General features: G+C 42.1%; 1 protein-coding gene across 1 annotated transcript in view; it reads right to left on the minus strand.

The window, feature by feature from the left end:
• Positions 1-10904, minus strand: part of LOC140502259 (uncharacterized) — a 33083-nt gene extending 22179 nt beyond the window's left edge. Inside the window, 1 exon segment of the mRNA XM_072606545.1 lies at positions 10884-10904. Coding sequence (XP_072462646.1) covers positions 10884-10904 — 21 coding nt within the window.
• Positions 10905-21651: the final 10747 nt, after the last annotated feature.

Genomic DNA, 21651 nt, shown 5'->3' on the forward strand with positions numbered 1-21651 from the left:
CCCCATTCCCACTTTAAGAAAAATTGAATTCTTTGGAAGTTTTTCCTGACACCAAGCCTAAATCCGCCTCTATGCAATTTGTGCTCATCACTCCTAATCCTGCTTTCCAGGGCCAAACAGAACAAATATAGTTCTTTCCACATGAGAATCCTTGAGATCTATATGAAGAAGGTTAGCATATGCCCAAGGAGTCTTTTCTTTTCCAGGATAAACATTCTCTGAATTGAACACAGTATATTCTAGAAGTGGTCTGATGGATAGAGTACCAGAGAATTACCACTGCTTTACCCTAGAAGCCTTACAGGCTGGCATCGAGCTATTAATGAAAATTCTGGCCATTCAATCAGCTTGGAATTTATACTGTCATCAACCTCATCTCTCTCCCATCTTTCCCCCAAGAACAATTTCTGATGAATTGTGGTATGGGAGGCCTTGTGGTAAAGTGGAAAGAACATTGGACTTGGCAACAACCTCAGGGTAGAGAATCTAGGTTCAAATCCTCCCCCAAACTTTCTTTTATTACCTGTGTGACCCTGGGCAGTCACCCCAGGATTCCATGGATCTTCCTTTCCTTATCTATAAAATGAGGAGGTTGGATCAAATGGCCTCAGAGGTCTGAGAGACTGTGAAGATGAGGACAGCAGGTGGTTAATTATGGGAATTAAGTGAACCACACTGACTCCGTCTTATGATTCAATTCTGGAGCTAGTTTAGTTTCTATTCAATTATGAGTCTAGTCCAGATTCTGTCTTCTGAGAAAACTTTATTCAACTATGGGAACTGGGAGAAAATTTCATGCCTGTTTGAACCTTGCCTTCATGTCTGGAAAGTTGGACCACTTCTCCCTGCAACTTAGTGACCCTTACCCAAGGACCTAGGTTAGAAACACCAGAAACACAGACAGATCCAAAGACTGTTGCAAGGAGCTTTCCCACAGGTCTAGTCCTTTTCTTTTTTTAAAGCAAGTTTTAATGATGTGTTTTACTTTTTACACTGGTTACTTACTATCAAACCCTCCCTTGTAACAAAGGAAAAGTTAAGCAAAACCAGTCTCATCTGAAGGCAAACTGGGCATTCAGGACCTCTCAACCAAGAGTCCATTCATTATCTGTTCTCTGGGGGGCCAATGTTAGGCATTGCAATTCATCTGTGTTCTGCCTTCCCAATTCATCCCAATTCATCTGCCTTCAAGTACTATATTTATTTGCATACTTGTGTTCTTTGTGTATATTTTTCTCCTGATTCAGCTCATTCTACTCTGCATCAACTCATACAAGTCTTCCTGGAATTCTTCATATTCCTCATAGCCCATGAAAATTCTACCATATCTATAGGTTAATCTAGTTGAGCGTAGGATGGATGGGAGTGGAGAGAGACTTGAGGAAGGAGACTAGCAAGCGAATTATTGTAATTAATCCAGGTGAGGTTATGAGAGCTCTCTACTCCTCATCTCAACCTTTTAGCCACCTTTAAGTCTCAAGTAAAAGCCTGCCTCCTGCAAGATACCTTGCCCAGTCCTCCTTAATCTTAGCACCTTCTCTTTGACATTTCCAATTCATCCTGTATGTATCATACTTGCACGCAGTTATTTGCATTGTCTCCTCCATTAGACTGTGGGCTCCCTTACCTACAGGGTCTCTCTTTGCCTTTCTACATATTCTCAGCACTTAAAGTGCTTATTAAGCACTTGCTTAATAAAATGCTTAATGATTTGTCTTTTTCCCTCCAAGTTAAGGGTTGGTCTAAATAGATACTGAGGTGTTTTCCAACTGTGAAATTTTATGATCTGTGATCCGCAGGACCTGGACTGTGCTGCTTGCTACACATTTTATTAATGACTTTGATAAAGACCTAACAGGTATCAATATCTATCAAATTTCCAAATGACACAAAGCCAGGTAATTTTTCTGGAGTCCTTAAGCTCTCAAGAGGCACACAGCGGAGTTAAATAGTAGCTTAGGTTTTAGAGCCTTTCTTTCATAAAATTTTATTTTTATTTTTAACAGCATCAACAAAAGTGAACATTTCAATATACAAAGAAGAGAAAAAGAAGTGTCTATATAAAATTGTGAAATTTCATGTACTTGTTTTCTTAATGTATATTGAAATGAACACTGTAGTAACCAGACTTTGTATATCTTGTTACCTGTCTTAGAAGGTAGATCCAAGTAGGATCACCTTCTGAACTTGCTTCAGCTCTCTTTGCTATATCTTTAGCATTTCATTAATGGTCTTTTTCTCTCTTCCCTTTCATTACTTATCACTGCTCATCAACTGCAGCAGTTAAGTGGCAAAGTGGATAGAGTCCAGCTCCTGGAGACAGGAAGACTCATCTTCCTGAGTTCTAATCTGGCCTCAAACACTTACTAGCCGTGTAGCTCTGGGCAAGTCATTTAATCTTATTTACCTCAGTTTCCTCATGTGTAAAATGAGCTGGAGTATCTCCAGTATCTTTGCCAAGAAAACCCCAAAAGGGGTGTGTGGGATGGCTCAGGTCCCTACATAAATCAATTACTCAGAGGCCTCTCAAAGTGATGACAGAAAAGTAATTTATTCAGTTCTCAAGAAGCGGGGCTTACCTGTAGGAGTAGGAAAGCCGAAGACAAGGAAAAGGACAGTGATTTATATAGACCCTAACGCAAGTCCCTCCTCCCCCCACTGACCATTATCCTCATTAGCTGAGAATATGGTCTTACATTCTAGACACGAAATCTAACCAATCCCTTTTGAAATGAAGACATCGAGGAATTATGTAAGTTTTGTCCAATCATTGAGACCCTAATACACTACACAGTTTTATATCCTTATATGGAACTATTCTATTCTAAAAATATTGTAACCTTGAGCCTTTAGGCCTTACCTCACCCCTGGGAGAAAAATTACAATCTGAGGAGTCTTCACTAAGTCTATCCCACTCAATCCCTCCTCTTATTTTATCAGCCTGAAGACTTCTCACAGATGTTTCAACCAAAGTTCTGTAACATAATCTCACACTGTCTATTAACCTCCTCATCCCAATCAGGATCATTCATATCTCTTGTCTCCACAGGTGCCCAACCTTCCTTCTTTAATATCATCAGTCGAATGACTCCTTCAGTCCTTTCTTCTACTCTAGCAAGTTTTAGTAAAGAACTTCTAACTATTTTAGTAATTAGTGAAATCAAACAAGGTAAACAAATAGGAAGTAATACAATACCACTAATTGCTATAAGGCCAAACCACAGTAACCTCTTCCACCAGCTCCCCTCAAACCAGGACCACCAGAATGTATTGAAAGGGGAGCCCCAAGTTTGTACAGGAAAGTGAGCAACTTTCCTGATATTCTTGGTGATCTCTTTCACTATCCTTCCATTATCATCAATTTTTAAGCAACATGTAGATAAATTGAGTTTCCCACAAACTCCTCCTTCTTCTGCAAGCAAATAATCTAAGATTAGTCTATGTTGCAGTACTGCTTCCCTAGTTTGTGTGGCTTGATCAGCCAATAAGTCCAAAGCCTTTGCTGTTTGATTGGTTATAATTTCAACTACTGCTTGGAGTCTGATTAGTCTGTTTAATAGATATATAGGGGTTCTATAACCCCAGCTCCCATCTTGAGCCCAAGTTGCAGGCCCATACTCTCTGATTATCCTCTCAGGAGCCCAAGTATCACCCCACCGATTTGCATTTCTAGTCTGAGTGAGGGAGGTGTCGATGTTCCTCTTTCTTTTTGCTAGATCATCATATAGAGGGACCCCTAGATGCTGTTTCCCTGATTCAGGCAAGAAAAAGAATTTAGGTCTCACCAATCCAATGTAACAAACACCTCTCCAGTTTAGCAGAAGGTGAGTATAGGCTGTCTGTCCACATATCCAATAATGCCCTCTCAAAGCAGGATTTTCCTCTAGAAACAGTCTTACTCTCTAATCCACAGCCGGAAAGTATTTCACATCATCCAGGCCTAATGATCCCCCTTTCATGATCTCTGACTTACCCTTCCATAGCTGTTGTTTCCTCTTCCATATACAATGTTGATAATTCTCCCCAATTCTATTGACTACACTCCAGAAAGTATCAAACATCATCCTATGTGTTCCATTCTCCCACTTCCATACCCATTCTTTATATTCTGTGTTATTCTTAATACTGTTCGTATACATACAACTCCACAAATAGTCATGGTCATGACCCCCTTCACATGGTTTTCTGGGATCAGAGGGGTTGTAAAACTTATACCCACAACTTTCGTGATATTCCCCTTTTGCTCTCTCTTCATATGAAGAGGATGGGAAAAATTAATGGGTACAGGGAATCACCCTACCATCTGAACAGGTAATACTGTTCTGATCCCATCTGTTTGCATACTGGGCACAATCAATACGAGCCAGGGTTTCTGGCCTTTATGTGAATGTCCATTTACAATTACTTTCTCCCAGCCATGTCTCCTGCAATTCAGGTCCTGTTTGGTTTAAACAATGTTCACCTGGAACTGATTCAGACAAAGACCATTGGTGTTTCTCTTGGCTTGTCCAGAATCTTGTTCTGTCATATACTACAGATCTATTACTTAAAATCCAGACTGGACTCAGCGGTACTGCTACCCATGGCCATTGGCTTAACCGCTGAGGTCCCCACACAAATCCAACAGTCGGATACCTCAAAGGTGTCCCCAGTGGTCTGAATTAGGGCCAGGAAACTATTTTCAAGGGGGGGGGGTTGATAACTGCGGCCTGGTGTCCCAGCAGTGGGAACAGGATCATGCCTAAAAGGGACATTCCCAGGGTATTACATTTTGGTTGCATTGTTCCCATGGTTTGTCAAGTCCACGCAGTCTTAATAGAAGAGTCCTGTTTAGATATTGTGATTAATGGCTTAGGACAATTGCTGAACAGAGAATCCTGTTAAGAACAAACAATAATAATCCTAGTATAGTTCCCCAAATAACAAAACTTATAATGAATATATATATATACCTCATTGGCTATCCCTTTCCAAATTCTGTGCGTTCTCACACACGCTTCAAATGGAGCTTTTAAATACTGACAAAGTGTGTCTCCAAGCATGAAGCTTGAGAGTTTAATAACTAATAGTAATAATTATAAATGAAAGTAAACAACTTCAAAATTTTTAAATGCAATCACCTTCCATAACTTTGTCTACTGGCTTCCCAATCATGCTAAACATTTTCTGAATTGGGATGGGGGAATAGATAGTTCAAGGTTCAACTTACCCATATTCCTCCCCTCCTCTTATTTTTCCTTTTTCTGTACCTAAATCCAATCAATAAATACCTCTTCACATTCTTTCCCTTATGAATCCTTCCCTTCATCTATCTTCCTTTTTTTTTTATGAATATGGTAAGGAAGCAAAGTTGACTGACACATTAGCAAATTACAGGGGGCAGTCCCCTTGTCATAAATACAGATACAGAGATTTAAATTATGAACTGTCCATTTAGAGGTTCCATCTCATACAGCAGTCTGGGGAGAAGTATCATCTTCTGCAGTTTCCTGATCTGGATGCTCCTTCAAACAGTCTTCAGCACAGCATCTCAGCATCTTCTTTTCTTTATCTTCTTGTAGAAATCCAGATGTCCACTCTCCTACAAAACTGAACTTAATACCATCTTAGATTACCACTCCTATCATTCTTACAAAAATCAAAATTGAAACTTTGACAAATTGTCATTTAACAAAAAAAGAAAATTCACATTAAAATGCAGCTTCTACATTTCACAGTAAGTCATTATTCATTCCCTCATTAGGAAGATGAGATTTCATTAAGGAGTCAATACCAGGCTCCAGTACTTATATAAATACAATAAATAATCACTTTTAACACAGTGCATATCACATCATAAAACAATTCCAACTTCTGATCATGTGATGTTTCTTTTAAAGCATTTGCAATATAGTCCACAAACCATTTTTCATTTAACGTTAACCAACTAGGACAAAATAATAACGATGCATGCTAGCCTCACAAGCCCTTGACCTGATTGTCTTCACACTATTACTAAGAATTAAAGGACCCTAACTTATTGTTGTTCTAAAGTCCTAAACCTGTTAGCTCAATTTTAGACTTAACCTCAGATGTTCCCCTACCAACAATCTATTATTGAACAGATCTGGTATTATTACTCACAAAACTTCTGATTTTAGGAATTTGCCACTAAGAGTAGGGACATTGCAGGGAAACAACATCTCCCTTACTTCACATCAGTTCCAGGCAGGAGTAGATTGTCAACTGGCATTCAGCCAGGCTTCAAGTCTGCCAGGTGTCAGTGGGGAAATTGAGTCAGGGGAATCCTACCTCAGCTCAGGCTGAACAGCCGCTCTCCTGACCTTCCCATGAGATCACCTTTTTGCAGTTCATACCAGCATCTCACAGGCTTATTGGCATCATGGATCAGTGGCTCAGACCGCCTCTCTTGCTATCCACACCTGGAGTTAGACTCAGAAGAACAGTCAGTTAATAGTCCCAGAAAAATCTTAAAATAGCAAGCTCCAATAATCAGTTTCAGACATGACTAATTTCACATTGGCCAAGGAACATCTTTGAAGCAGGTCTAAGTAGCCTACGTGCCTTTCTATACATGTTCTAGTTCCTGATTGAATAACAATCATAAGTCATTGCTCTAATAGATTTATATCTGTTTCCCAAACTACTTTATTCCTTTCTAACCCTGCTCAGTCTAAAAGAACAAGCTACACATGTGATAAGTTCAAACACTAACTTGAATTTTTTTATGTTCATGTAATGAATTCAAATCAAAACAATCACTTAACTTTCAATGCCAAATATTACCAGAGGCTACCTACCTCTAAGAAAATTAGACTGCAATTCTTTTTCCCAAACTGAAGATGTCTCTGATTTAGTCTCAGTAATTAATTCAGTCAATTGTTTTAATACTAATTGCTTTTACATCATTTTGTAACATGTAAAGATCTCATTCCAAGTTGGGACCTTTGTCCATTACCCCAAAAGAGTTTTAGTCCCATTTGTCTAAAGGCCTTGGAAAACCTCACCTTGAAAACTCCTTGGTTTTTCCCACGTGAACCAGCTCTCCTAAGATCCACTCTATCACTATGCCCAAGTCTATTCTACTTCCCACTCTTAATTCTATCAGTCCAAATCTCCAGTTTACTGGCCACTCCCATCAAGACCATTCCTGGAGCTCCCAGACCACCTGGGCCCCCCACACTTTTTTTTTTGGTAAGGGATTCCTTTTCCTGAATCCCCCTGTAAATAAAATACAATTATAGTTAACTTTAAATCCCGATCTTGTTCTATACAACAATGATACAATATCTATTTATTCCCATTAGATTTAGAAAGAATGTCCCCAGGGATTTTATTTACTTCTTAGATTCTAAATTTGCCCTAAAGAGCCAATCACTGAAGATCATTTCTTATACATTTTCAAATTCTCACCAAAGCAAGTTCTATATACAATCTCCTCAGCTGCTGGGGCTGTGCTTGTTACTAGCCTGAGGACTGCTTCTTTCCCCCACATATTCACACAGTGTACCAGCTTTAGGTTTTAGCATTAGAATTACAAATGGCAAACATAATTTTCATAAGTGATAACAAATTGTTTTAGCTATGAACCTGAACAATAAATTTCAGATGACATCAATTGCATTTTCATATCCTATTAGAGAAACTAAATTCTTCCCACTTTTGTAACTTACAAATACAAATTGGATAGGTAGGCCTTCCAAAAACCCATATGAAAGATTTTACAAAGTATTTCTTAATACAGCAAATATTTCCTCTCTTACGAACAGTTTACAATTTATCACAATCCCCTTGAAACTAATTGACAGAAATCACAAGAAAAGACCTAAACCCAAAGCCTTTTCACATTTGCCCATAAACTTTCTTTTACAAAAATAACTTTAGAGTAAATGCTTGATTCATGGCAAAAACAATTTTAGCTAATATTTCCTTTTCAACAACAGAAATAAACTTTTAACATAATACATGCTCAGATGAAACAGGCTTGAAAATCACACCTATATATATACCCGTACATTTTTAAAGCGTTCTCATTTTCTTAATAAGAATGCTACAAGGAAACTCATAAAACAATTCATAACAGCTCTTTTTAACCAATTCATTAATTAACTTAACAATGCAATTTCTAATACAATATTTAGATGGATTACCTAAAAATTTAAACTTATTTAAGTTTACTTAAAACTTAAAAGAAGCCATTAACCTATTGAGCTCTTTTTTTATAACCAAATGTAAGTTTCAAATTATCAAATTTCTATCACATCTTTTTAAAACCCCAATCTATATGTAATAAATTACAAAATTTAAAATCGTGTAACAGTTACATTAGGTTAATGTTGCATCTAACAAATACCTATCCTTTTATTAATGGATCTAACATTTTTGGCAGAAATACTGCTGGTTGTCTCTGCCCTCCTCTTATTTGTTCCAGGATTCCCAAGGCCACCCCTTTCTGGCCCTCCCACTCTGCAAAGAAAAAGAAAAACTAAACTTATTATCTTTTTACTTTAAATACATTGTCTGGCATCAAATATATTGATCTAATTAAACCTAAATCCAAAACTCTCAGCTCTAAGTTGCTTACTTGAGATTTTTTTACTTTCTAATCTTCTGCTTACTTCCACCAAACTTTAATAAATTCTAACCTATCTGAAACATTAAATTAAGAATGACACATTTCACCTATTCACAATTCCAAATACGACCAGAGTGAATTCACTTCACTTTCTGTTATTTCCCATTATACTAAAATTTCTTCTTTTGGGTGAGGCAGGAAATGGTTAAATGGTTGCTAGCATGCCTCTTAGGTCTGAGGGAAAAAGATTTTTTTTTTCCTTTCTCTCCCTCCTTGTCCCTCTGCCCCTCTGAAACTAGTCTGGAGGGGTTGAAGAAAGGGAGTAACAGGAATTTCAAGGACAGTTCAGCTCAGCCTTTCTGCTCCTGCTGGCTGGCTGGCTAAATTTACAACCTTATCAGATAAAAACAGAGACACACAGACTTTCATTCACACAGAAATACCAGCACAACATATACAGACAAAACATTTAACAGAATAAAATAGTACATATAGGTTTAAATTTTTGGCAAACCCAATCCTCGGAGGAACCATATTTGGGCCAGATTGTGCCTCCTCCTCCGATGTCTTTTCACCCCATATGAAACAACAATACTTAATCATCTTCTTCTTGTCCTTTCCCTTATATTTTGATAATTCATGCCAATTTTGTAATCAGTTTCCCAAGGGACTATTTACCGGTATTTCTTCCTGACTCCACTCTGAAGCTCTATTCTTGGACTGCTTTTGTCCCATTTTGGTTGAGGGTTGTCGCCAACACCTCCGAGTCTGAGACTCAACGAATTGTGCTAGCTCTCCTGCTAGCTCTCTTGCCAGCTCTCAGGTGAGGGTCGCCCGTCACCAGCAGTCACCCAGCAAACGTTTTTGGGGGGGCCCTTCACCCTGGGGTCCCGCAGTCCACTAATTTGGTTGGGAGTCGTCACCTTCTCCCCGAGTCTATCTAAGACTCAACGAATTGACCCCCAGGCACCCCCCCCCCCCCCCCCCCCCCCCCCCCCCCGCTTACCACTGGGTCGTATACGTGTACAAGTTGCCTGACTGCAAACTTCAACACCAACCGGTTGGCATTTTTACACACTTCACAGCTTCAGAGTCTTTGGAGTCCCTATCTCTCTTCTTTTCTGTCTTCACTGAGTTCCTCTGCTTCAGGTCGTTACCTTGCAGAGAGGGAGGCCCAGCAGCCCTTTTCAAGGACAATGGGGAAATCTCCCCACGGGCGCCCAGTTTTTGAACTGAGCTATCAGCCGTCTCTCAGAAAGGTCATAGATCCTGGACGAGCCCCCAAACTGTGTGGGATGGCTCAGGTCCCTACATAAATCAATTACTCAGAGGCCTCTCAAAGTGATGACAGAAAAGTAATTTATTCAATTCTTGAGAAGCGGGGCTTACCTGTAGGAGTAGGAAAGCCGAAGACAAGGAAAAGGGCAGTGATTTATATAGACCCTAACGCAAGTCCCTCCTCCCCCCACTGACCATTATCCTCATTAGCTGAGAATATGGTCTTACATTCTAGACACGAAATCTAACCAATCCCTTTTGAAATGAAGACATCGAGGAATTATGTAAGTTTTGTCCAATCATTGAGACCCTAATACACTACACAGTTTTATATCCTTATATGGAACTATTCTATTCTAAAAATATTGTAACCTTGAGCCTTTAGGCCTTACCTCACCCCTGGGAGAAAAATTACAATCTGAGGAGTCTTCACTAAGTCTATCCCACTCAGGGGTCACAAAGAGGAGCAGTGAACTCATCAACTCCTCCAGTCGCTTCCCTTACCCGATTATTATTTATTCTATGCCAAAGCAGTACCCAGAGAGCTCAATTACTGAAAAACAAGTGGTTTCCATCGGGTCAGGTGGTGCCCGGCTCTCGTCATAGCTCTGAGATCCTGGTAGTTTTAACCCTGTCTCTAGCTGGTTGATGGAAACTCACCTCTCTCCACATCCAGTTGCTGTAGCAGCTATGAGCCAGGAAAACAAAATAGTCCTGGAATGCACCGCACCAAAGAAGATGATGCTCATTGACTTGAGCTGCCTCTTGGAACCCTTAGCCTCTCCAAGGCTCATCTCTGATGCTTCCTCCTATTGGAAGCCTGTCTTGCTACAGACGGTTATTAAGTGCCCCCACTCCTCAAATTATACTGTGTTTATTTAATTGTATAAATATTGTATGTCCAAGAATCCCAACTAGTTACTATCTCCATAAGGGCTCTCGTATACTGTCTGTTCCCTTTTCTCCACTTAAAATGACTATGACCCAAGTTCATGTCCTCATCCATCACCTCTTGCCTGGATTATCAGACCTCCTCGCTCTCCTCCGGCATCCTTCACGATGCTGGCAAAGTGATATTTCTAAAGCACAAGTTTTAGCATATTACTCCTCTCTTGCTCAAAAACCTTCAGTTGCTCCCTATTACCTCTACGATAATATTATTATTTTTAATAATAATGATGGCGGTGACAGCCGCTGGCATTTATATACCGGACTCACCCTTAGCTCCAGAGTGCGGGATCTACTGGCAGAATAGGGCTGCCCTCACAAAAGGAGGGAGCCAGCCTCGGACGGAAGTGTGGCCCGTGTCCAGTTCCCCCCGGAAGCCGCCTCAGCCAAGTCCAAAGCTTCTCTCCGGCCGCTCTAGTCTACGAGGAGGACTCAGTGGCTTCGGGATTTTTGGAAGCCGGAGCGTCCTTCGGACATATCCTTCCATAGGTTTTACCCAAGTCCCCTACCTGCAACCAGTCCCCCTTCCCCCTAGGACCAACTATCTCTGCGTATTTATTTTATATGGGCTCAGTCAATGTATTTATTAAGCTCCTCCTACTCGGCGCTGTATTAAATAAAGAAGCAGGATGGTTCGTACCCTCAAGATGCTTATATTCTAATGAGTATAGGCAAAAGAAATATATGGAAACTTAGTGGGAAGTGGGGGGGAGGGAGACTTGTTTGGTTTTCCTCTATATTCCCACAGTGACTGGTATACAGTATGCCCTTAATAAAGGCTTGTGCATTGTGCGCTTCATAAATTCTTGTTGATGGAGCAGCAGCTCAGCTTGGTTTCAACTCTAAGGTTTATCCCTCAGATAAGTAAATCACCGGAAATCTCACCTTCTGGCGTGGACTCGAAGTCTGATACTCCACACCTCAGTGCCTTCAGGTGCCTCCCACTTCTGACTGGAGGTCTGGAGGGTGGAGCAGTAAACCCCTCCCAAACGCCTGCCTTCAACACTGCGCCTCTGCTACCTTCTCTGTTACTGGAGAGGGCAACACCAATCTGCCGGTGTTTCAGCCTCGCCTCCGAGCATTTAATCTCCTCTCTTCACTCTCTCTCAATACCTCGCCCCCCCTCCCTCTTCCGCCATATCCAACCTGTTTCCTAGGTCTGCACCTTTGCAGCATCTCTAATACTTCCCGCTCTTTTCTTTGACACTCACTGCAACTCCCCACTTCACACCTCCACTATTGCAACAGTCTGCCTGCCTTAAGCCTCTCCCGACTCCAATCCATCCTCCATTTAGCCACCACAGTGATTTTCCTAAAGCTCAGATCTGACTATGTCACTCTCTACTCAATAAACTCCAGGGAGGCTACCTATCACTTCCAGGTTTAAATAGACAATGCTGGGCTTGGCACTCAAAGTCCTTCATAACCCAGACTCCTTCTTACTCCCCCAGCACATACAGTTGTGATATTGGCATCCTAGTAATTCCGTGAACAACACTCTGTCTCTTGGCTCTGGACATTTTCTCCGGCTGAACCCTAGGTCTGGAATACTCCTCCTCCCGCAGGCTTCAAGTTCCCACAGGAAGCCTTCCCCAACTCCTCTTAATACCAGTGCGTTCTCATTGTTAATTATTTCCTATTTATCCTGTATATGGCTGGTTTATAGATATTTGTTGCTTCAGAGTATAATCTCCTTGAAGGCAGTGACTGTCTTTTGCCTTTTCTTCTATCCCCAATAGGAGCTTAATAAATGTTAACGGACTGATTGAGGGCTTAGAACTTTCTGGGTAATTTTCCATTTCTATCAGCAGCTCAGCTTGGTTTCAGCTCCACAGAACATCATATACCTTGGTGATTTTACCCTTCTGTTCTTTCCCTACCCACCCCCACCCCCAAATATGCTATTTTCAGCTTCCTTTCCTATGTCGTCTTAATCCATCAGATGGTAAGCTTCTTAAGGGCAAGGACTGTCTTTTTCATATTTGTATCCAGCACTTAGCACAGTGCCTGGCACATAGTAGGCACCTAAGAAATATTTATTTATTTTTCGACCGCTGGAGGAGGATTGGTGCCTCACCACTGAGACAGCAAATCCTCCAAAAGACCTAGACCCCATGTGCACCTGGGTCCCTGGGGGCCGGCATCACTTTTCAGAGGACAGGCCTGGCTCCAAGAGCCACATTGGTTTGGGAAACTGGCAGTTTGAGTAAAGGCCAAAACCGATCCCCAAGTTGGAGCCTTGGGAGCGACAGAGATGGTGTCACAGGAAAGGTCTACAGATCAGGACAGCTGGGAATCCTACAAGCCTAGCTCTCCAGGACTTTACCTAGATCCCTGGGCTGCTCTAAAGAAAGCTGGAACGTGAAGTGGGAGGGACACACAGATATTCAAGCCCCAAATGTCACTGGACGCCGAGGCTGGCATCGTTATCTAGGTAGGTGCTAAGAGCTCTGGACCTCCCTTCATCCAATCCCAGCCTTCAGTCTCAGTCCCAGTACCAGTCCCAGCCCCACCCCCCAATCCCATCCCCAGCTCGCAGTCCCAGTTTGATCTCCCCACCTCGTCCTAACCCCAGCCCCACCCTTCAGTCCCAGGCTCAACCGCAACACCAGCCCTCTGTCCCAGACCCAATCCTTCTGCCCTTCCCCCGCCCCCGCCCCAGCCCCGCCTCCAGTCCGGGCACTCAAGTAGGAAGGGGTACAAAACCCTTCCTTGGCACTCCAGACCTTCTGTGATCCGATCTCTGCCCACGCCTCTCCCTAGGGGCTCTTCCCCTCCTGGAGTTTCAATGATTTTAAGTGTTTACTGAGCTTCATATAGGCGGTAACTTTTAAGGGACCGCGGGAAGGGAGCGGCTCTCATTCTTTCTGGCAGTGGGGCTAGCGCTTCCTCTTTAACTTGGCCTCCAGGTGTTTAGCAGTTTCTCTTCTGGAAGCTCTGGCTCTTCAGGGAGATTATTAGACTCCTCTGGCATTTAATCTGGCTCCAACCTATCTTTCCATACTAATCACACCTTACTTCTCTCACGTACTTCCTTCTGTCTCCCTCCGCAGTGTCCCCGGTCTCTGGAGTGTGGATCCCTTCTCACCCTGCCTGCTCCCTGGAAGGCTCGGCTTGAGTGGAACCCCCTTCAAGAGACCTTTCTCTTAGTGATCCCCTCAACCTCGGAAATAATTTTGTATTGATCTGGGTTCATAGTGTTGCTCCCAAAAGAACCTAATTTTCTTGGGGATATGGACTAGCTTTTATTTTGTATCCCCAGCAACCAGCACAGTACCTGGTTGAATTTAATTGAACTTCAAGTTTAGGAACTTCTACAAAGCCCTTCCTCTGATGCCTCATTGTGGCAACATTTGACTTGGATAGCTAAAGGCTAGATGATTCAGTAGATAGAGCAGCTGGGCCTAGAGTCAGGAAGATCTGGGTTCAAATATGCCCTTAGAAACTCACTAGCTGTCTGACCCTGGGCAAGTTACTTAACCTCCGTTTGCCTTAATCCACTGGAGAAGGAAATGGCAAACCACTTGATCATCTTTGCCAAGAAAACTCCAACAACAAATCAAAGACTATAGGGGCAAGGTCTGTCAGGTCTATTACATTGAAAAGACTTCAAATTTGGTCTGGTTGACAGTCTACTTCCCAAAGCCTGACCTAGCTAAACATGGAGCTCATCACCCCTAGGCTGGCTACTTGGTGATAAATTCTTTGGCCATGGCAATCCATGCAACAAGGGAGAAAAAATGCTCTGAGTCCTGTGCTACCCCTTCCACAGTAATAGTGGCAGGAAAAAAAAAACTACAGATGGTACAAAGAATTACAGTTTACAGATGGTCTATTAACATATAAATTATGACCATAGTTCATGAGTCATATCAAGACTCAGAAGATCTCCCCGGGGGGCCAGTGTTCTCACTTCCACTTAGTAAGAGGGGCTTTCAGAGTGGAGAACATAAAGGGCCCAATTAGGTGTTTCATTGAGGTAGGGTGTAACCTAGTCAAGGGTGAGGTGGTAAATGTTTAACTATGGACATGCTCCAAAAAAAGTACTCCGTTTACTCTTTTAAATTTAGTCTGCATTATTAACATTTTCTTCATTATTTTCTTAAGGGCAGCCAAGCCACAGGACAATCACTCCAGTCTGATTTTGCAGTGTTTGCCAATTTCTGAGGTGTAAATGCTCTCATTGAAAAAAAACTTAATGAGAACTCTATTAGTTCAATTAGTGAGAATAAAGGACATGGAAACCTTCCTGTTCCAAGGCTACCTTACTATCATTGTACTGTTCCTGTCCACTTTTTCCCCAATGGACTCTATGTATTTGTAGGAGAATGCACCCCAGGTTTTGGGAAGGAAATGTGTATAACTATTTTCATACTGTTACTAGTTGAGTAAATGTCTTTGCTAAGAACTGAGTCTACTATCTGATGGGATAGGAAGCGCATAGGATGGGCTCATGAGCTACAGTGTTAGGAGTAGTCACTTAGAGGGTTACCCCTAGAACCCTAGGTAGGCTTTGCCTTTATGAAGACCTACCTGCCAGTGCCAATGCAAGTTAGGGGAGTGAGCACAGAGGAAGGTGTTATATGAGATAAATCGCCAGGTATGGAAAAACCAGATTTATGAACCTCTGAAAAATGGCCAGGGCATTGTACAATCCAAATAGCATGAGAGAATATGCATATATACCATACTGACCTCAGAGGGGCCATCTTCCATATCTCGCCCCTTTCAATGCCAAACAGATTGCTTTCCCTTGACCCTGGAGGTCCAATATGGTGAAGAAGATATCAGTGATGATCATTACTAGTATTTACATAGCTCTTACTTTGTGCTAATCACTTTATAAATATTATCTCATTGGATCCTTGCAACAACCCTGGGAGGTAAGTGCTATAATTATCCCCATTTTACAACTGAGAAAACTGTAACCAACAGAAGTTAAGTGATTTGCCCAAGGTCAAACAGCTCATTAAGTGCCTGAGGCCAAATCTGATCTCAGATCTTCCTAATTCCATACCCAGCACTCTATCCACTGAGCCACATAGACTATCACCATCTCTACCAGATCTGGTCAATGACATTAGGTATTAAGAATTATGGATACTGGTTTCAAATGTTAATGTTGTTTGCAATACTTATTACAGAAGTACAATACTCATTACTTTCCAATTTTCAATTAAATACTTATTACTTTCCAACTTTCTTTTTCATGAATGGCACCAGAGTTCTGATGGGAAAGTGGAGGGCCAAATCCCATTGTCCTACTTTGCCACGAATTCTCCTCTCTGGTCTAGTCAGTGAGTACATCCAGCTGCCCAAGATTAACATAATTGTGGAATCAAAGGCCTTATGGGACTTACTACCTTGACTATGACAAGTGTACTCTGGCAGTCTTGGTCCTGAGGAGGAACAGAAGCAGGCTAGAAATTGTGTCTGGAAATGACATATAGTTTGGAAATGTTGGGAGGAGAAAATGATAACTTTCCCAGATCCCATACCATGGCTGGAGTTTAGTATATATGTCCATCCATCCCCAGCACTGCAGGGAACAATGAGGAATTCATTACAAATGGGTTAAGTATCTCAGTGTTCTCCTCACAAAACCCAAAGAGTCTTAGACCTTTGGGTCACTGGTTCAGTCCAGAGTTTATAACTGTCAATTTCTGCAACTGCCAATGGGGTAAGAGGCATGCCATTCCATTATATAGTGGATAGAGAGCCAGCCTTGAAATTAGAAGGACCTGTGTTCAAGTCCTGCCTATGAAGTGTATTGCTTGGGAGACACTGAGGAAGTCACCAAACTTATTAGTACCCCAGTTCTAAGACTTTAAGCTGTAGAACAGTTGCTAAAACTCAAGAACCCCCTACAAGAGGTGGCAAACATGGCCCATGAAGCAATACTCTCAGTATCCTGTGGGCTGCATGTAGCAATACTCCCAGTGCATTGAAGCAGATTAAAATATAATTGGGAAATATTTAACAAATTAAGTAAGACTATAGTCCAACATAGATAACATTATATTTTAACACTGAGTCAGTATGCGGTCCACATGAATCCTTATGTGTGAATTAGTGGCTCCATGTCTATTTGAGTTTGACATCACTGCTCAACACCAATGAAATCATAGGTCCAAAAACCCTAATGACAAATACTGAGATGGCACAGGATTTCTGAAACACTCACTGTCTCATGGGCTAGCACTAGGTCAAAAAGTTTTCAGAGGCTGCTAAATCCACCATCAGTGCGGCCCACAATATCTGGCAGTTCAGTCCTTAGAGTGTGAAAGAGATGGGCATTGAGATGACTAGTGAGTCAACATTGACTTGGGGGTGGCAGGTGAGTGAAGGGCTAGCTTCTAGCTTGTGGTGGCAGGCAGGTGATTCATGGCTGATTCCCTGCCTTGATGGAAATCCATGATTTGTTAGAGAAGGTAAGCTAGGGAGGGTGCCTTCTAAGTTACATTGAATTTGACCCTATTGTTTAACTAGCTCATAGCACACAGGTTTGGCTAGTGCCAGGCTATTACAACGCTGGCCATGACCAGAGATGGGACTTGAAGTACACACATTGCCAGACAAATGCTAACAGGCTTTGTCAGCCTCAGATAATTCATTTCAAATGGATGTAACTAAGCCCTCCAAAGATTGCTTTACCAGGGTAGGGATATTCCAGGGCCAATCCTGACCCAGGATCTAGAAATAGCATCTTTAGCTGTGGAGTCTTTCCCTAGTTGGAGCCAGCAGTTCCTCTGCTTAACTAACTTACTTCAAGGGAATGTCAAAAGTTTCCCAGAGGTCCCTGGAAAATTTCTCCACATTGTTCAGTAGGTATCCATAAGGCAGGAAGTGGTCCTGTGAATAGCTTGCTTTGCAGGGCAATACAGTGCAAAGACCTTCTTTGCGCAGTCTGTGGGAACTATCTATGGGTTCATAAATGTAGCATATATGCTCAAAGGCTCATGCTCCAGGCTTATGCTCCCAACCCACATTCAGAGTGCAGCTGCTCCCCACAGAGTTCTAGTGATAATTCTGAAGGGTTAGAAGGTTTCTCTAGTATTATTATTTATAAGCCCCCAGCTAGAGTGTTCCCTCAAATAGCAAACAACCAGTAACTATCTCCCCATTTTGACCAGTTGATCTTTGTTATTGTTGTTCAGTTCTATCAGCAGTGTCTGACTTCATGACCCCATTGCGGTTTTCTTGGCAAAGATGCTGGAGTGGTTTGCCATTTCCTTGTCCAGCTAATTTTTACAGGTGAGGAAACTGAGGCAAAGAAGGTTAAGAGACTTGCCTAGGGTCACACAGCTAATAAGGGTCTGAGGCCAGATTTGAGCTCAGGTTCCTGACTCCAGACCTAGTGCTCTATCTACTATAACATCCAGCTGCTCAGTAGTTGATCTCTACTCAGTATCAATTAATCAATTAACATCTGTTAGTTTTTACAGGGAGATATTTATTGAGAAGATATAGCCAGAACAGAAGTATGAAACTGGGAGCCTTTTCTCTTCTACTTCCTCAGTTCCTGGAGAGAGTAGACATAAAGAAGTATAAAGCATACTACCATTCTCCACCTCCATTTTCACTTTGGGGGTGGTATGGCCAAAGATAAGTTGCTCCCTTGCTTACAGGATATAGTATCTTGACTGCTGGGATGATTCACTGCTGGGTTAGGTCAAGCAAATCTCTCCTCAGAATTAGTTTCTTACCAGCATCAGCTGTTTTGGCAACTCCAGTTGCTGGACCTATAGTGGCTCTTCCAACTCTTCAAAGCTCAAATAGTCATAATCTGGTTTGTCTGTTCTGTCTTCTAATTGGGTGGGGGAGTCCTTCTCTTCCCTAGCAGCTCACAGCAGCAAACTGGGCCTTCATTGGCCAGTCCTCCATCACATAGACAATTTATACTGGACCAGAAACCCAAGGAAGTCCCCAACCTGCCCAGCACAAAAGTCTGGGGACCAGGATGCTGCCTAAGTGCTGCCTTAGCCAGGAATTTTCAGCCTTCAGTAACCAAAGCATTCCTCTGTAGAATGGCTATTTTTTCAAGCTCTCAGCTGTTATTATAGCTTTGTGGTCTTGGGAGCTCCTTTCTGTAGCAGAGACAGAAATACAGCAAACAACCCAGCTCCTGCAGAGGAGAGGGGTGTGCCTATGCAGTTTGGCTAAGAACACCATGCACCGCCCGTGGCAATCAGCATGTAAGAAAAATGTTCATACAGCACTTTAAAGTTTACATCCATTACATACGACTTGAAAGACTTTTCATTCATTTACCTCCTCGTCTGCTCCTCACAGCAGTCTTTTGAGATTCAGGCTATTAATCTCCATTTTACAATTGGGAACATTGGACATCAGAAAAGTTAAGTAACTCAGTTATGGTCACACAGCAAGTAAATCTTTGATTTGGGATTCCAACCCAGGTCTCCTTCCTTGACTCTACACTCCCTCTGGTTTCAAGCCTCCTTGAAATCTTGGGGTGTTCTGCAGCTTGTCAGTGTCAAGGCAGGGGAGTGATTACTTCACTTATTCTGGATACCAGAACTCCGTTATCACAAGGAGAACAGTAGGTGTAAGATCCTTGGGGTCAAGGACTCATTTTTTCACTTCTCCATTGCCTACCATGGTGCTTTGCACGTAGCAAATACTTAATAAATGCCTATTGAATTTAAGTGAATTGCCTCTCCTCCCCAATAAGTCTATTCCACAAATTCCTGTGGGTCAGGATGATCATTTGCCTCTTTTTGTACCCCAGTGAGATGGTGTGGTGGATAGAGTGCTAGGCAAGGAATCTGGAGAACTTAGTTTCCTGAATGCAAATCTGGCTTCTAACACTAGCTGGGTAACCTGGGCAAGGCACTTAACCCTGTTTGCCTCAGTTTCCTCATCTGTTAAATGAGCTGGAGAAGGACATGGTAAATTATTCCAGTATCTCTGCCAAGAAAACCCCAAATAGGGTCATAAAGAGTTGGGTACAACCCAAAATCAACTAAACTACTCCTCTTGTAACCCCAGTGGATAGTGCAGTGTTTAATAAATGTTCATTGAATGAATTATAGCCTGCTGTTGGTGACCTTGTTGAGCAAGTCACTTCTCTAGGCATCAGTTTTCCTCATCTATACATCAGGGGATTAGATCAGATAACCCCTCAACTCCCTTCTAGTTCTCAATCTATGATCCCATGGCCTTCCTAACTTCAGTCTTTCCTCTCTCCATTCCATTTTTCACAAAACTACCAAATTAATCTTGTTCCTTCTCAGTTTGGCACTTGAAAGCTTTCCCCACTTGGCTCCAACCTCTCTTCCTAGGCTGACTTCACATCACTCCCGCTCTGTACTCTACCTTCCAGATGAACCGGCCTAGTCATTGATTCTCTCTACAAGACATTCCATCCCCTGCCCATCCCCTGTGCCCTGTGCACAGGTGTCATGCCTGGAATGCTCTTCCTCTCTTCTCTGTCCCTAGCTCCTTTCTCAGCTCAGCTCAAGTGTCATCATTTGCAGACACTGCCTTTCCTCATCCACCCTGTTGTTACTGCTTTCCTCACTTGATTCCAAATGACTTGGTACTTTATAGAGAGTTCATATTTTGAGGGGGCAGGTAGATGGTGCAGTGGATAGAGTGCTTAGTCTGGAGTCAGGAAGACAAGTTCAAATCTGACCTCAGACACCTCTTCGCTGTGTGACCCTAGGCAAGTCACTTAACCTTGTTTGCCTCAGTTCCCTCATCAGTAAATTGATCTGGAGAAGGAAATGGCAAACCACTCCAGTGTCTCCTCCAAGAAAGCCCCAAATGGGGTCACAAAGGACAAACATTTATATAGCACTTAAAGGTTTCTAAAAAACATTAGTTTACACATTTCTTTCATTTCATCCTCACAACAATACATTTTACATATAAGGAAACTGAGTGGAACAAGGTAGAACAGGGTTGAGGAAACAAGCTGATTGAGATGGCTATTTGCCTGGTTTTACACAGCTAGTAAATGGCAGTGGCAGATAGTCCTGACTCCTAGCCCAGGACACAACCACTCTGCTACTCATAGAATTCCCAATAGAATATCAACTCCTCAAAGGCTGGGAATAGTTTGTCTTTGTATCCCCAGCCCTGACACAGTGCTTGATGCATAGATGGCAAATACTCCGTAAATACTTATGTTGAACTGATCCAAATGGAATTCCCAATAATTAGGTCTGATCTTGTCACTCCCTTCTCAGAAAATTCTAGGAGCACCCTCTTGATGAAGGATAAAGTTCAAGCTCCTTAATTTGGCACTTAAGGCCTTTCACAATCTGGCTCCAATCCCTCTTTCTAGTCTCAATTCGCACTACACTTTACTCACAAGTTTCAGCCAAACCAGGGAACCAGCTGTTCCTAGATCTTTTCCCTAGTATCCTACCATTTACAGTCAAAAATTCTCTCTTCTATTCCTAGCTCCAATCTCAAAACTCACCATCCACACTGCCACCAAGTCAACATTTTCCAGGAGTACTGGGAACTTGGAAAGTGCTTACATCTCTCTCAGGTAACACCGCACATTATCCTTCCATTTAACTCCCCTTGTGGGGACAGCTCATCACTCACTCTGACATCTCTTTCCATAGTGCTTTCCTATCCACAGAGATGAAATTAGCTTTTAATAATAAAGCTAGAACTTTATAAGCCCAGGCTCCATCTTCTGCTTCTGTTGAATTCATATTTTTCTCCCTTAGGGAAGTGAAAGTACTGGGCCACCTGCCTTTGGATGGCCAACCCATCATTAGCTTCTTTGATAATAATTTATCCTTTTGTTTTCTGTTGACCAACAGAAGGGTAGGTCAAGACCTGGTTGATTCACTCCCCTCAAGGGAGTCTCC

The sequence above is a fragment of the Notamacropus eugenii genome, chromosome 4, assembly GCF_028372415.1.
Source record: "Notamacropus eugenii isolate mMacEug1 chromosome 4, mMacEug1.pri_v2, whole genome shotgun sequence".
NCBI classification, from domain to species: domain Eukaryota; kingdom Metazoa; phylum Chordata; class Mammalia; order Diprotodontia; family Macropodidae; genus Notamacropus; species Notamacropus eugenii.